This window comes from Nothobranchius furzeri, chromosome 12 (genome assembly GCF_043380555.1).
Source record: "Nothobranchius furzeri strain GRZ-AD chromosome 12, NfurGRZ-RIMD1, whole genome shotgun sequence".
In the NCBI taxonomy this organism is placed as follows: Eukaryota; Metazoa; Chordata; class Actinopteri; order Cyprinodontiformes; family Nothobranchiidae; genus Nothobranchius; species Nothobranchius furzeri.
The window spans coordinates 8,379,850-8,394,561 of NC_091752.1; the positions used below are offsets into that span (position 1 = coordinate 8,379,850).

The following is a 14,712-nucleotide window of genomic DNA, read 5'->3' on the forward strand; positions in this document are numbered from 1 at the left end:
GACGGAGAATCACATTCACATCTATAAAAGCCCTTTAAAAAGTCCTTTATGATTGTAGTACTACAGTAGTATTTTAGTAACAGGAAGTATTCTGTGAGATTGATAGCTCGTCCTAACCCATACTTTAGAGAAGGAAGGAGTGAGTGGATGTTAGAATCAAAAGCTCATCTCCTTAACAGCTTTGAAAGCTAAGATTGTTCTCCAGATCGATGTGACGCTATCAAGGAAACTACAGACATCAGGGAAAGGAAACCAAACCAAACTTTTAGCTGACGCGCGTTTTGAAAGGATCAGTCCTCCTCCTGAAAAGAGTAACACACTAATGCATTTAAGATTAACCAACAGTTGTTGCAGGCTGGATGAGTGACATGCAAACAAGTGATCAAGGCTCTGCTCCTCATTGTTGCTGTAGGTCTGATGGAGACCTGCTGACTTCTCCAACAGCAGCTGTAAACTTTTGTTTGTCCACTGATTGTCAGTGTGATCTGAACAATTACCAGTTAAATGTGTTTGCCAGCTCAGGCAGAGACTCCCACCACATGCTGCCCGAAAAAGATCAAAAGGACCACCCCCGACACACACACATACACACCGCCATCATCACCACAGCTTCTCCCTCCTCCCAACCTCTTCATTTCCTTTTAGCCATGACAGTTAAACTGGAAAGCTGGCCATAAATGATCTTTTGGGATGAGCCGGCGTTTGGGATGCGGCCGTAAGAGATCCCAGCTCTTGACAATGGGACTAATCTTTTACACAAGGAAAGAAAGTAAGCAACAATCTGCATATTTCCATTATGTGCAGTTGTGCTCAGCTGATCAAAGAGCTGCAGTGATGGAGGCTCGAGGACTCTGGTGCTGTTGAAGCTGGATGCTCAAACGCCTGAAGAAATGTCACAAGGTCCAACAACCTTTGGTGCTCGTTGGACTGTGGCAAGTTGCAGAGGTTCAAACGGGAATCAAGGCAGTGTTTCAGTGTGTGTGTGTGTGTGTGTGTGTGGGGGGGGGGGGGGGGTCGGTTCAGTGAGTCTTTAACAAACTACTTTTTATCATATTTAGTTAATTTACAGATTGTGCAATTCAAACCAACAAACCTTATTCCACCACTGGCCAGCATTTAAAGTGCAATTATCCATTATTATCATCCAAAATGTATTAGTATTATTGTTAATAATAATAATAATAATAATAATAATAATAATAATAATAATAATAATAATAATAATATTCAGCCATGCGGAATGCCGTTACACATGGAAACATAGCTGATTATCTACCAACCACCAGTCTCTGGATCAGTGATGCTAATTTAAGGAGGTGCATTCTGATGGATTTCTCTACATTTCAGACTGCTAAACTAAGAAAACGTTTAGTTCCTCCTTGATCTTAGTGCAGCATTCGACACCATCTCTCACTCAACCCTTCTTAACCGGTTAGCTTCCCTTGGTATCACCCACACCGCTCTCGCCTGGTTCTCCTCCTATCTCACTGGCCGCTTCCAGTCTGTTGTTCAGGTAAAATCCTTTTCTTCTCACCCTGTTGTTGTTTCTGCTGGTGCTCCCCAGTGTGCTGTTATCAGTTTAATTTTAAAGCAGCTGAGAAAGAGAGTGAAACGAGGTCATCTAGTGGGGACACTAGGAATTACAAGGCAAACCAGGAAGTTAGTCAAACCTTTCTGGAACTGCGCTGCTCTGGGTGGCTGCATGTTGGAGTAGCTCTGTTGACGATATGTAAGTTTTGCCTTTTCTTGGGCATTTTTCTTCTAGTTTCTCAAGAAAAAACTGTATTTTTTGGACACTTTACTTTTCTGTTTCTGGTGCTGTGAAGCTTGGAGGATTTTTACTGCTATTTTTTTTAGCTTTATTCACTTTTTGAGCATTTGTTATGATGTGTAACCATGGCAACAAGCTGGTTTACAATCGGGAGCAGCTGATTAACATTGGGAAGGCTGAAATAATACCTCAACTGAAGCCACAAATCCCAAATGAGCTAAAACGTAGACAGAAAGAGGAAATTCAAACCATCTCTTCCATCGATCATAATGGGCAATGTGAGATCACTGGCCAACAAGATGGAGGAACTCCAAGCCCTTTCAAGGACTCAGCCAGAGTTTTGGCAGTTTCGGAACCGCTGGAGGAGATAATGCAAAGAAGGATTCTCCAGAGAATCAAGAAAATGATGGACAACCCTGAGCATTCTCTTCACAAGACTGTCCGACAACAGAAGAGTGTCTTCAGTCAGAGGCTTCTTCAGTTTCGTTGCAACACTGACCGCTACTGGAGATCCTTCCTGCCAACAGCCATTGTAATATACAATAAATCTTTCATGAATTGATTATTATTATTATTCTGAGCTACTACAGCAATCAGTTTCCCTCTGGAATTAATAAAGTATTTTTTTTAATTGAATTGAATTGAATTGAAACGTGCTCTGGTCAAAGCCACACTGCCTTCCTTTTCAGTTAAGCCTAAAACGGCATTGTCTGTAAGTAGTATGCGTTTCTTCTGTTTAATTATGTTAGTTTAAGACTGCATTCTACATTTTATGTTGAATTTGTAATCTTTTAACTTCCTGTGAAGTGACTGTGTTTCTATATTTTATGTTTTTCAGTTTTACACGTAATGGCTTTGACCAGAGCATGTTTGACTAAATTCCTGGTTTGTCTTGTAATACCTAGTGTCCCCACTAGATGACCTCATTTCACTCTCTTTCTCAGCTGCTTTAAAATTAAACTGATAACAACACACTCCCCGTCTGGCGTCTTTAAGAGATGCCACTATATTAAAGGTCAACACTAGAAGGGGATAACAGAAGAATGAGTTCGGAGATTGGTCGGATGAAGGTCTTCACACTTTCTTGACGTCCAACTTTCACATCCACTTTTCTCACCAATCCATCTTTGCTGGGATACGTTTTCTCAATTATTCCCATTGGCCACTCATTGCGGTTGGCATTTACAGTAAGTCCTTCAGGAGAACCACATCTCCAATCTTGAGGTTTGGCTTCTTTGTGAGCCACTTTTGCCGGGCTTGTAAAGTGCAAAGGTACTCTTTTTGCCATCTTGACCAAAAGTTGTTAGCCAATACTTGCACTCTCTTCCACTGACTCTTAAAAATGTCTTTGTCCAAAAGGTCGTCCGGAACAGAAGGGGGCGTCCCTGTCTTCTGCGTCAGAAGCATAGCTGGCGTTAAGACCAAATGAGCTTCTGGGTCAGTGGAGACCGGTACAAAGGGTCTGGCATTGACTATAGCAGTGACTTCAGCCATCAAAGTAACTAAGACTTCGTGAGTGAGTTGGCAGTGCTTCCCATCTTGGAGTAAGGCATCTAAAATACGACGAGAAGCTCCAATCATGCGCTCCCATGGGCCACCCATGTGAGAGGCATGGGGTGGGTAAAACACCCAGGTACACTTCTGTTCAGTTAGATAATCCTTGATTGTTGGATCAGTATCTTTTGGTGACAGCTTCAGCTCGCCACAGGCGCCAACAAAGTTGGTCCCTCTGTCAGACCTTAGTTGTTTTGCAGATCCACGGACGGAAAAGAATCTCTAGAGAGCATTAATGAAGCTGGAAGTGCTCATGGTCTCCACCACCTCAATGTGAATGGCTCGAGTAGGCGTACAAGTGAACAACACAGCTCATCTCTTGTTGTGTGCCTCACCACCTCGTGCGCGCCTTGCCATGACTTCCCAGGGACTAAAGACATCCAAGCCCATTTATGAGAACGGGGTATCCATTTTGAGCCTTTCTTCAGGTAAACTGGACATTAGTTGCTGTTCACACGATCCACGTAGCTTCCTACAGTGAACACATCAGTCGTTTGCCTCCAACAAGCCACCAGCCGCTTGCGCGTATGACTCCTTCTGTTAAATGTCTTCCCTGATGTCGCACCTTCTGATGATGATAGCTCACAAGCAGAGTTGCCACATGATGTTTATTGGGAATTATAACAGGGTTTGTTTCATTGTTCTGGAGCTGAGACTGACATAGACAGCCTCCAACTCTTAGTATGCTCTCACTGTCCAAGAACGGATTGAGTTTGAGAATGTTGCTGTTCTTTGCCAGACTTTCATTCTCCTTCATGGCTACCACTTCCTGATGGTAACATTCCTTTTGCACTGTGCGAATAATCAAATGCTCTGCACTGCCCATCTTCGATGGGGAGATATTATTACAGTAGTGCCAGCCAACACAGCCCTGGCAGCTTTTGTTAGAGAAGTTTCGAGCAATATGTATGAGTCTTGCAAATGCTTTCTGAAGAGATCTCCAACTGGAAAAGTCCTTAAAACAAACTGAGAAAGACGTTGGCTTTGGAACCTTTGGGACCACACTGGTCACATGTCTACTCTGATCTCAGTGACTGGAGCTAAAAAGCCCAAGGAATCGTACAAACTGCTCACTGTGGACAACACACCACGTCTCGTGAAGGGTTTTGGTTTCTTGGGAACCTTGAAAGTGAAAGTGTCAGTCATGATGTTACAAATGAACTCTAGACCACGTTGTACAGGTAGCTCATCTGAAAATAAGTTCAAGTCTTTAATGTCCTTAGCTCTGTCTTCCACTGGGAGTACACTCACGCTGTTAGATGCGATTTTATGCAAACGTAGATTACCAATAGCTAACATTTCTTAGAGCTGTTTGTTTCAATAGCTTCTATTTCAGACGTGAATGACAGCAGAGCATCATCCATGTAGATATGTCGCTCCACAAGTCTGGCTGTTTTGCTGCCATAGAGTGGCTCTAACTCCTGTACTGCTCTTCTGAGTCCATAAATTGCGATCGCTGGGGACGGACTGTTTCCAAACATATGGACACCCACACCATGTGGGAAAAAACACATCTTTTTACAATTGATGCTCATATTTAATTTTCCTTAGAATAAATGACAACCACATAAATCATCTATCCTCCACTCCATACTTCTTTAGAATATGTTTTTTATAATTCATTTTAAACACATTTATATTTGTACTTTGATTTCTTTTTCTAAATTATTCCATAATTTAACCCCTATTATTGTGATACACATCTGTTTTAATGTTGTTCTAAACTTATGTATCTTTAAAGAGCAAGTCACCCCCAAATCAGCTATTTTTTTCTGATAAACAATATAAATGCGTGTCTAATCGTGCTGCAGACACGTGTAGTCAATAGTTTTGCACTTTAGAGCATTTTAGTTAAAATTTAAATTTTCTGCCTGAAACTGTCAGTGTTGTGCCGTTGTCAGGTAAAAACTCTTCACTGCGTTTGAATTTAAATCTGTCACCGCTATTGGCTAAGAGGTATGCTATGATGTAAACTGGTACATTATGATGTCACAATGTCGTGAGTGTGTGTATTTGTTAGTGGCTCCACCCTCTCGGTCTGCTAGGCAACAGCATTTGTTGCATTTTTCAAACATGAAGTGGGAGTGAAGTACACTTCTAGTAAGGGGTGACTTGCTCTTTAAGTTTAGTGACCCTCTCAGGTTATGTCCTCCTTCTCTCTCTATGAACAGTTTCTGTATTTTATCAGGCATTAATTTATTTCTTACTTTATACATTATTTGTGCTGTTTTGTATTTAACCAAGTCCTGGAACTTCATTGTCCGCATTTTAATAAAAAGTTCATTTGTGTGATCCAAATATCCTGCATTTGTTATTAATCTGATAGCCCTTTTCTGCATTGTCGTTATTGTTTGTAAATTACTTTTGTACGTATTTCCCCAGACCTCTACACAATAACTCAAATATTGCAGTAGCATCGTATTGTATAATATATAAAGTGCTTTTTGATTAAAAATATACTTAGCTTTCCCCAATATAGCAATGCCCCGTGCAAGCGTCCCCCTAACATATTTGATGTGTGGCTTCCAACAGATTCTGCTGTCTATGACCACCCCAAGAAATTTTATTTCATATACCCTTTCAATGTTTACAGTATTAATTACAATATTCAATTCATTGTATCTGCTTTCATTTCCAAACAACATAAATTTAGTTTTCTCCAAATTTAGTGACAGTTTATTTACATCAAACCATTTTTAAAATTTATTTATTTCCTGTTTGACCACATCCAGGACCTGTTGCAATTCCACACCCGAGCAAAAAACATTTGTGTCATCTGCAAACAATACAAACTTCAAAACTTGTGAAACCCTACAAATGTCATTTATGTAAATTATGAATAGGTTAGGTCCTAAAACTGATCCTTGAGGTACCCCACATTGTATCTCTCTTAGTCCTGATTTATGTTGATTTATTTGCACATATTGTTGTCTATTTGATAAATAACTTTTTATCCATTCTAATACTATGCACCTGAAACCATATTTTTCCATTTTCCTCATCAATACGTCATGGTTTACTGTATCGAAAGCTTTCTTCGGATCTAAAAACAACCCTATTGCATGATTTTTTTTTTGTCAATGCATTCTGTTATTTCCTCAATAAGATCAATCAGTGCCTGGACTGTTGACCTATTACTCCTGAAGCCATGCTGGCATTCCGTCAGCAACTGTGATTGATCAACGAAATTATCGAATCTGTTAACAAAAAGCTTTTCTAATATTTTGGAAAATTGTGATAGTATTGACACAGGTCTATAATTTGTAAATTGATGTTTATCTCCTGTCTTGTGAATAGGAATTACCCTTGCTACCTTCATGTTATTCAGGAAAAAACCCTTTTGAAAAGAAAGATTACAAATGTGTGTTAATGGTTTTACAATGCCCTCAATCACACACTTCAGTGTTTTCATGTCAATATAGTTCCAGTCTGTACTGGTTTTATTCTTCATATCTCTAACTATATCATAAATCTCCTTCTCATCAACTGCTCTTAAAAAAAACAGAATTTTTATTTCTTTCAACATACTCTGTGGCATCCATTTGTACGTCATCAACTACTATTTTTTCCTCCAATTTAGATCCTATGCTTACAAAATATTTGTTGAATTCATCCAATGCTTCAGTCATGTTTGTAATATTATTTTTTCTCTCTATAAAATGTTGTGGATAGTTATTATTCCCTGTCTCTTTCCTAATTACACCTTTTAATACTTTCCAGATGCCTTTTATGTTGTTTCTATTGTGCTCTAGTATTTTAATAAAATATTCACGTTTACAGCTTCTCACTATATTTATGAGTTTGTTTTTATATCTTTTGTACTTTTTTTCTGCTTCTGTAGTTCTGGATTTTATGAATTCTCGGTAAAGTGTGTTTTTCTTATTGCATGCATTTTGTAGACCTTTGGTCATCCACGGTTTTCTTTTATACTTATTCCTCTGAATAAGTTTGATTACTGGACAGTTTCTGTCAAATTGACTTTTAAATATGTTTAAAAAGGTATCATATGCTTGGTCTACTTCATTTTTTTCATAAACAATATTCCAATCTTGTTCTAATAGATAATTTTTAAGACTATTTAACCTCTGTTCTGTTTTCATTCTTTTATACATATAGTTAGTTTCTTCCATTTCCTTTTTATAATGACAGTCATAAGACGCAAAAACCGGTAGATGGTCACTCATATCGCTTATTAATAACCCACTGTCCATCTTTGAAAATGGGGGACAAAATGCTGAGGGATAGGGAAAGAAAAAGCTTTGAGCTTCGCTCTATTCCACTTTATGGATCAAAGAGGACTCTTTAAATTCTCCTAATTCTCTAAATTCGTTATTTTCATTTTGTATTGATTTTAAATTGTTTGAATTGTCTAAAGAAAATAAATAAAGAATCCAAATGCAGCATGTAGTTTATTATTTACTAATATTCCAGCAAGAAAACAACTTATTTCCATCTTGTACTGAGGGTTATTTTTTTGTAATAAAGCAGACAATTAAAAAGCTCAAGTATTAAAAAAAAGCAACAAAAGAAACATTTCATATACGCTGGTGACATTATTATTTTATGTTTGTTGTTACTTTATTATTATTGATATGATTATTGTTGATGATGATGGGTTGGGTTTTTTATATTTTTCTAACACGACATATTGTATTTCTCTCTAAACTTTATAGAAACGTCTGAAAATTGTAACAATATTAATGAATAAACAACAGAAGAAATAAATACCAGGAGGATTTTCTACCAAATAAATAAAGAACATGTGTTGAATGACATAAAAAGCAGCCGTTTGTGGGTGTAACAGTTTCCATAAGAACGTTGTATGCTATTAACTTAACTCTGGTTTTATTTTTACATTTATTAGGTAAAGGATTTAGAAAATATTTGGCTTCAGTTGCTGGCTTTTAAAATCAGAGAAATCGGAAACAAATTCTGTAAAAAAAATTGAACAACATCAAGTAAAACTTTTTCTAGCTGAAGACTTCAATAAAGAAGTAGTGTTAATTAAAATAAAATACATTTTTTGAAAAGCATCCGGGAAACTACGTCACACGCAACAGGTTCAGAAGTAACGACGCTTAATTTTGACGTCATCAGCAGTAGACTCTTCCAATATTTGCATCCTGTTGCTCTAAAGCATGGATCGTTGTTTATTCCGGTTATTACCGCTATTTACACTCTCCCGCCGCGAGCCAAACCAGCACCGGGACTCCCGCACCGAGCGGAACCGGCACCATGCTGCTGACGCAGCTCCCGGAGGACGTCCTTTACCAGGTTCTGCTGTATTTGGGCGCTAAAGACCTCGGTCGCCTTTCTCAAGTCAGCAAGAGTCTCCATGGCTTTGTAAACCGAGACGCGGTGTGGAAGAAGTTAGCTAAAGAATGTTTAAACACCGGAATTACGCGGAACGGGACGGACATGTAAGACAAAACAGCTGACGCTCGTTGATCACGTGACAGACAGTTTGCCTGAGTTTTGTCTGCAGGCACAGAACTCACCTCAGTGCTCATTATAATAAACTCAGTATAACAGCAGAATAAAAACCAGGAAGTTTATAATGTCTTAATTTTTGACCGGAAGTTATTTACCAATGCTGTTTGTTTACTGGTGAGAATAAGTTTTGTTTTCTGTGTTTTTATTTTAAAAATCCAAAGGATGAAAAGTTTTTCAGACATCAGAGCAGCTGGGTCTGCTGAGCTAGAGTTCGTGATGATTCTGGGCCTTTTTTTTAATTAGAGAAGATATACAAACAAAATGCACCTTACATTATATATTCAAAAGATAATCATTGCTTACATATTAAACATTTTCACGTATATGAAAAAAAAGAAAATCTAAAGATGGAGTCACATAATTAACAGATTATTAACTTACTAACTTAAAATCTTCTACAAAGGAAATAAAAAATCTGCCTTTTTTCTTTTAAACTAAATTCAAAGATTTAACTAATAATTTTGAGTCGTTTTTCCAATAGGCTAGTGTTGGTTTGGTCTTAAAAAATCGACATTTATGTATAAATTGTTTGCACAAAATTAATAACGCATTAACACCATAATTAACTTTCTTTTCTTTCAAAAACACTCCAAACATTATCCTATTTAAGGTAAATGGGGCAATTTGAATCCCACTAGAACAAAGCCAGGCATGAAAATCTAACCAAAATATTTGTATAAAATGATTCTGGGCCTTCTAAGGGGAACAGAACCAGCTGATGTGCTAGGGTCACTTCCTGTGTGAAGCTGTAGCTCTGATGTGGAAGCTCTTCCGAGCCGTTCATTCGGGAGCCAGCCATTCACCTCAAAGAGCCGTTCAAAAGACTGGCTCTTTTGGATGGAGCAAAGCGATCTCCGTGGGGTAGGTGGGGGCATTATCGATAGAAAAAGTGAAAGATTCTCTACATGGACCCGGTGTTGTGAGAAATTCTGTTCCCTTGAAATATTCTGTTTCCCATAATAACTTGGGCAGCAAATATTTCCAAATTCACCGAACCCATTGTCCATTCTCATCATTCACAGTAAAGAGTCGTTCAACAGATTTGATTCATTTGTGAATGTCACATCACTAATCATAGCATGATGACTCGTTTCTGGTTTTCTAAGAGGAATCAGAGTCAAACAGATATGAGCTTTAGAGGCTGTAACCAGATCAGGCCCATCTAGTAAAGCATGGTGACATTTGTAGCTGAGGTGATGGAAGTCTTGTGAAGTTCTGGCCAGCATACCATTGTCAGATGTTTGATACCTCCAGTATCGTCTGAGCAGCAGCATTGTAGTTACCTGGTAGAAAAATCAACAGAAGTGACACGTTGGACTTGTAATACCCGTGTATGAAAACATTTCTGTCATCAAAGCTAAGACGGACATGATGCTACAGCACCTACAGGACCTCCGTAGCTCTGTTTGGATCAGCAGCACCTACTCTACCAGCCAAACCAGTCTGGATAGAGCAGCTTCTCCGTCTCAGCTGCTGCTTCCTGTTGCAAAAGCACGCAAGCATCCAGCAGCAGGGGGACTATCCCTGACCCTAAATCAGCTTCAAGTCTGCGTTATCTCTCCTTGAGCATCAGAAACGCAGCCTTCATCATGACTTCTACTTTTCACTCTGAAACCACCAACAGGAGAATGATGCTAAGGCAGTGTTCAACAACCCAGGTGCTCCAAGGCTCTGTACTGCATGTTTTTCTTGTTGCCTTTTCAAACACCAGTTTCCCTGCAGCACTTGATGTCCTCCTGAGGAGGCAATGTAAATCAGGTGTGCTGAAGCAGGGACTTGGAAAACATGCAAGACAGTAGGCCCAGAGCTAAGGGACTTGGGCTCATTTTTAGGGTTTTACCCACACATTTAACCGTGTTTCTCATCCCATGGAGACATGATCCATGGAAGAAGGCGGCCAGTCAGGCTTTCACCAAACACGTGAAACATGATAAGTTTTTCTTGTTGCTCTTCTGATGTCATTGCTGTTCACCGGCTTCATTAGATCCATTTACAACCTGAAAAACTGCATTTTCATTATTTAGATCATTGTAGGATAACCATCATATTAGGATTGCTGCGAGTAGAAGCAGATCCTCGACTCCTTACGGAAGTCAAAGTGATGCTTGCATGTTGTCGCTGCAGATATCCTGATATTCCTCTGAAGGAGAGGGTGAGGATCGCTCAAAACTGGTTTAATGGAGTCTGCAAAAGTTCGCTTCCTCTCAAATGGAAAACCAAGTATGTGAGTCTTCAACGTTTTTAGGATCTAATCCGCCACCATTAAAAGTGTAAAAACAAGAATTCTGGGTACTCTCAGAAGCTTTCCAAGAAGTTTTCCTTTGAGTAATCCCAGTGCCTCTTGCTTTTAGACTGTTGCCATGGCTACAGCTGGACATGGATGTGCTGTATATATCTCAGGCTGCTCACATCCGAGGATATCATCTGGACCGGGACTCTAAGAAGCTTCGGCGAAGCCCATCTGAAATCTACTCCGGCCACCAGGGGGATGTTTGCCGTTTCGTTCTCTCAGACTCTCACCTGATCAGCGCAGGAAGGTAGCTCACACCTGAGTTTGTCTCTTTGGTCGTACACAACAGAAATGATCAGATGTTTCATGTAACACATATCGGAGAAGACCTATGCACGCATGGAGAAACATGCTATTACAGAGGGGTTGGCTAAAGTTGGGTTTCCCTCGATCCGCCTCCTTTCCTCACTCCTACGCTCCTCCACTCTTGATCGAACCTCTCCCCTCACCCAAAGGTGGGAATCTCCCATTTTCCCATTCCAGCTAGTTACCAGCAGTGCCATCCCAGTGAGATACTGTTGACGCAGTTGTTGGTCTCACCCCAGTGCTGTGCTGTTACCCCTGACTTGTTACAACTACGAAGCTGAAACGATCTCTCCGTTGTTTTTGTCAGTGATGGCAACATCCTGGTCCACAGCAGGAGAGGTGGCGTGTCTCTGAGGTTGTCGGGACACAGCCAGGAGGTTAACTGTCTGGACTCTAAGGATGGACTCATCATCAGTGGCTCCAGAGACAGAACGGCCCGGGTAATAACACACTCTATTTGGTCATGTGGTCGTTTATAATCAGTGTTTGGTTAAAAATAAAAAAGCTATAAGAAAACAAACCAAACCATTTCCCCCATATTCTGATAATAAAGCCTGAGATATGGACCTTTTCTCTAAATCAGCTGTTATTTTCATAGGTTATGAAATATTGTGACTGATAACAATCTGCTTTTTAGGTTTGGACGTTATCTTCCTACTCTCCTCGAGCGACCATAGCCATGTTTGACAGAGTGTGGTCTGTTGCCATTAGTCCCACGTTAAGGTAAGGCCTTTCTCTGGATCCTTGGTTAGCCAAGACTAAAGTCTCCTAGTCTTCATCATCAGAGCATAAATCATGTTTAAAGACCAAGCTCAGCAATTGCAGTGGTCTCTAGTATAAATTAATTCCTTGTGAGTAGGGTTGCAGGGATTAACCAGTTTGACTTAACCGCAGTGTTAACCGTGGCAGTTAACCCACCCAAACGACTTCTCCAACATCGCAAATAATAAAAAGACAACAGCGCAACCCGAACAACAAGGAAAGCGAAACTGGATGGTAGGGCTGAACGATTTTAGGAAACGATTGAATTGCAATTTTTCTAGCAGAAATTGCGATTTCGGGTCAATTCACGATTTTCTGCAAACAAAGGTCCAACACTAGCCTGCCAAGCCATCCTGTAGATTAAGTGAAGAGATGGTCTAGATTCTAATCTAGTACAGCAAACCATTCACATTAATATTTACAATAAAAACAGTTAAAATTAATTTTCTCCCATTATTATCTTTTTGTTTATTTTTAATGTGTTTGTGAAGCAACTTGTGATTTTTATCTAGAGAGCTTTTTAAAACACGTTCTGCTCCAAACATGCATGGGGGAAATCTGTAGGTAGAAACAGCTTTTAAATGTATTAAATAACAAATGCACAGTTTTCCTGCTTTACCGCGGCACGTCTAGTTTTTCCTCCCTAAAGCGTCAGCTCCGTGAGAGACGCACGCATTCTGAGACCTTAGCTTGTTTGGACTAACGTGTGCCGTCAGAAACATTCAAACCATTTTAAAACAGAAGTTGAGCTTTCAAGTCAACTAAAGTGTGCGACTCCGCAGTCACGCTGATGAAGTGTAAACCAAGCTTTAGAAATCAGCCAGAACTCTCTCTCTCTCCCTCCCCCCCCCCCCTACTCAACTACGTTCTCTCTCTCTCTCTGTACCGGGCTCACCTACGGTGCATTACTATCGGTTCTGGACGGTACACCCCTCCCCCCTCTCCCGCGCTGGCTTTTGCCGCCGCCATAACACGGGGGAAATCCCGGTGTCGGTACAGGATCGGCTCGGGGTCCTTCGACTGCCGATGACGTCACATGACTGCAACTCTACTCGGCTTTCACACACACGTTTTGGAAAGACATCAGCAGTTTTGTTAATAAATTCTTGTTTGTTAACACCTAAATGTTTTCTTTATGATTATAATTTGTTAATAAAACACCATCTTATCTTTGTTTTGTAAAGAATGTGAAACTGCCTAAAACCAACATCGGACTGACAAAAAATAGAACAGTTCTTATATGTGAAGCCACATCTGTTTGTATTAATGTGGAGTTCGTCTGTATATTTCCTTAGCTGTTATCTAAATACATTCTTTGACTCTAAATATTGCTTGGTGTCTTTCAATAAAGTTCTTATATTTTATTTTGCCCCATTTCATCAACATCAAGAGCTTTTGAGGGTCACCGTTTATCATTTGCTTATATTTTACATTTCCTTTAGAAATTCAAACATATTTTCTCCAATAAGTGTTGATTTTTGGACTACAGGACTACAACCGCTAAGACTACGACTGCAAATTTGTTCTGACCAATCAAAATCAGAACGTGATAACGTCACTTCCGTAAGCTTCATGTTCAGCCAATCAACTACTTTGACGTCATCGGCTGTTGAAGGGTCCCGAGCCGTTCCTGCACCCGAGCAGATCCTGTACCGACACTGGATGTAAAAAAAGTTACACAACTGATCCTGGATCAGTCAAAACCACTAAAACCGCAGCTTTGACGGCCACGTGATCGTGCTGTTTGAAATCGCTATTTCGGTCCAAAAACGAGAGATCGTTCAGCCCTACTGGATTGGATACATGCAGCAGAAACAGAAACAGCGGCATCAACCGTTGGGACTGCTCCGTTTCCACCCAGAAAGCGCTTGAATTCTCATGAATGGGAATGTTTTAGAGTCCCAAAGCTGCTAAAGGAGAAATTCAGGACGATGTCTCCGCCTGTCTTTAGAACTTGCAGAAAAAAAGTTGCATCACCCCACCTTATCGTCATCGTCTCTGACATCATCACGCAGACAAATAAACTCCACCTGGGTCCGATTACGTTAGTGACTGAAGGGGTTCAGCAGTAATATTAGAACAATCCAGTGAACAAGGGGTCATTTGGTAATGTTCCACCAATTCTCTGTATTTTTCTACAACAAGCTTGTATGGCAACCTTTTTTTACATTTAATCAACAACACATATTTGTAACTCCTGTTCTACATAGCAATAATATAATTTATCCTTGTCCAAATAATATTTTTACGAATAAAAATTGAAAAGAAATATACGAACTTGTAAATTGTACATTTAAGGATATTCATGATATCAAGTGCACTAGTAGGAATTCAGGATCTCATTTCATGAAGGTGTCTCCATCCCTCAGCGTTGACTTCAAAATGGGGTCCAAAGGTTGCGTTCGTCTTTTCCTACACGAACTTTGTGATTTATAAAAAAAAACTTGATGGCAAAATGTGGCAACATGAATCAAACTCTGGTCCTGCCATAAGCACATTATGGAGATGGGGAAACTGGCAGCACAGCAGGTGTTTA

The 14,712-nt window shown here is 39.8% G+C and overlaps 1 protein-coding gene across 1 annotated transcript in view; it reads left to right on the forward strand.

The window, feature by feature from the left end:
- The first annotated feature begins 8,421 nt into the window (after positions 1-8,421).
- The window catches only part of fbxw4 (F-box and WD repeat domain containing 4), a 59,511-nt gene continuing 53,220 nt past the window's right edge, over positions 8,422-14,712 (forward strand). The window contains exons 1-5 of the mRNA XM_015944056.3: positions 8,422-8,745; positions 10,943-11,038; positions 11,170-11,355; positions 11,722-11,854; positions 12,052-12,137. Coding sequence (XP_015799542.3) covers positions 8,561-8,745; positions 10,943-11,038; positions 11,170-11,355; positions 11,722-11,854; positions 12,052-12,137 — 686 coding nt within the window. The 5' untranslated portion in view covers positions 8,422-8,560. The remainder of the gene's footprint in view (positions 8,746-10,942; positions 11,039-11,169; positions 11,356-11,721; positions 11,855-12,051; positions 12,138-14,712) is intronic.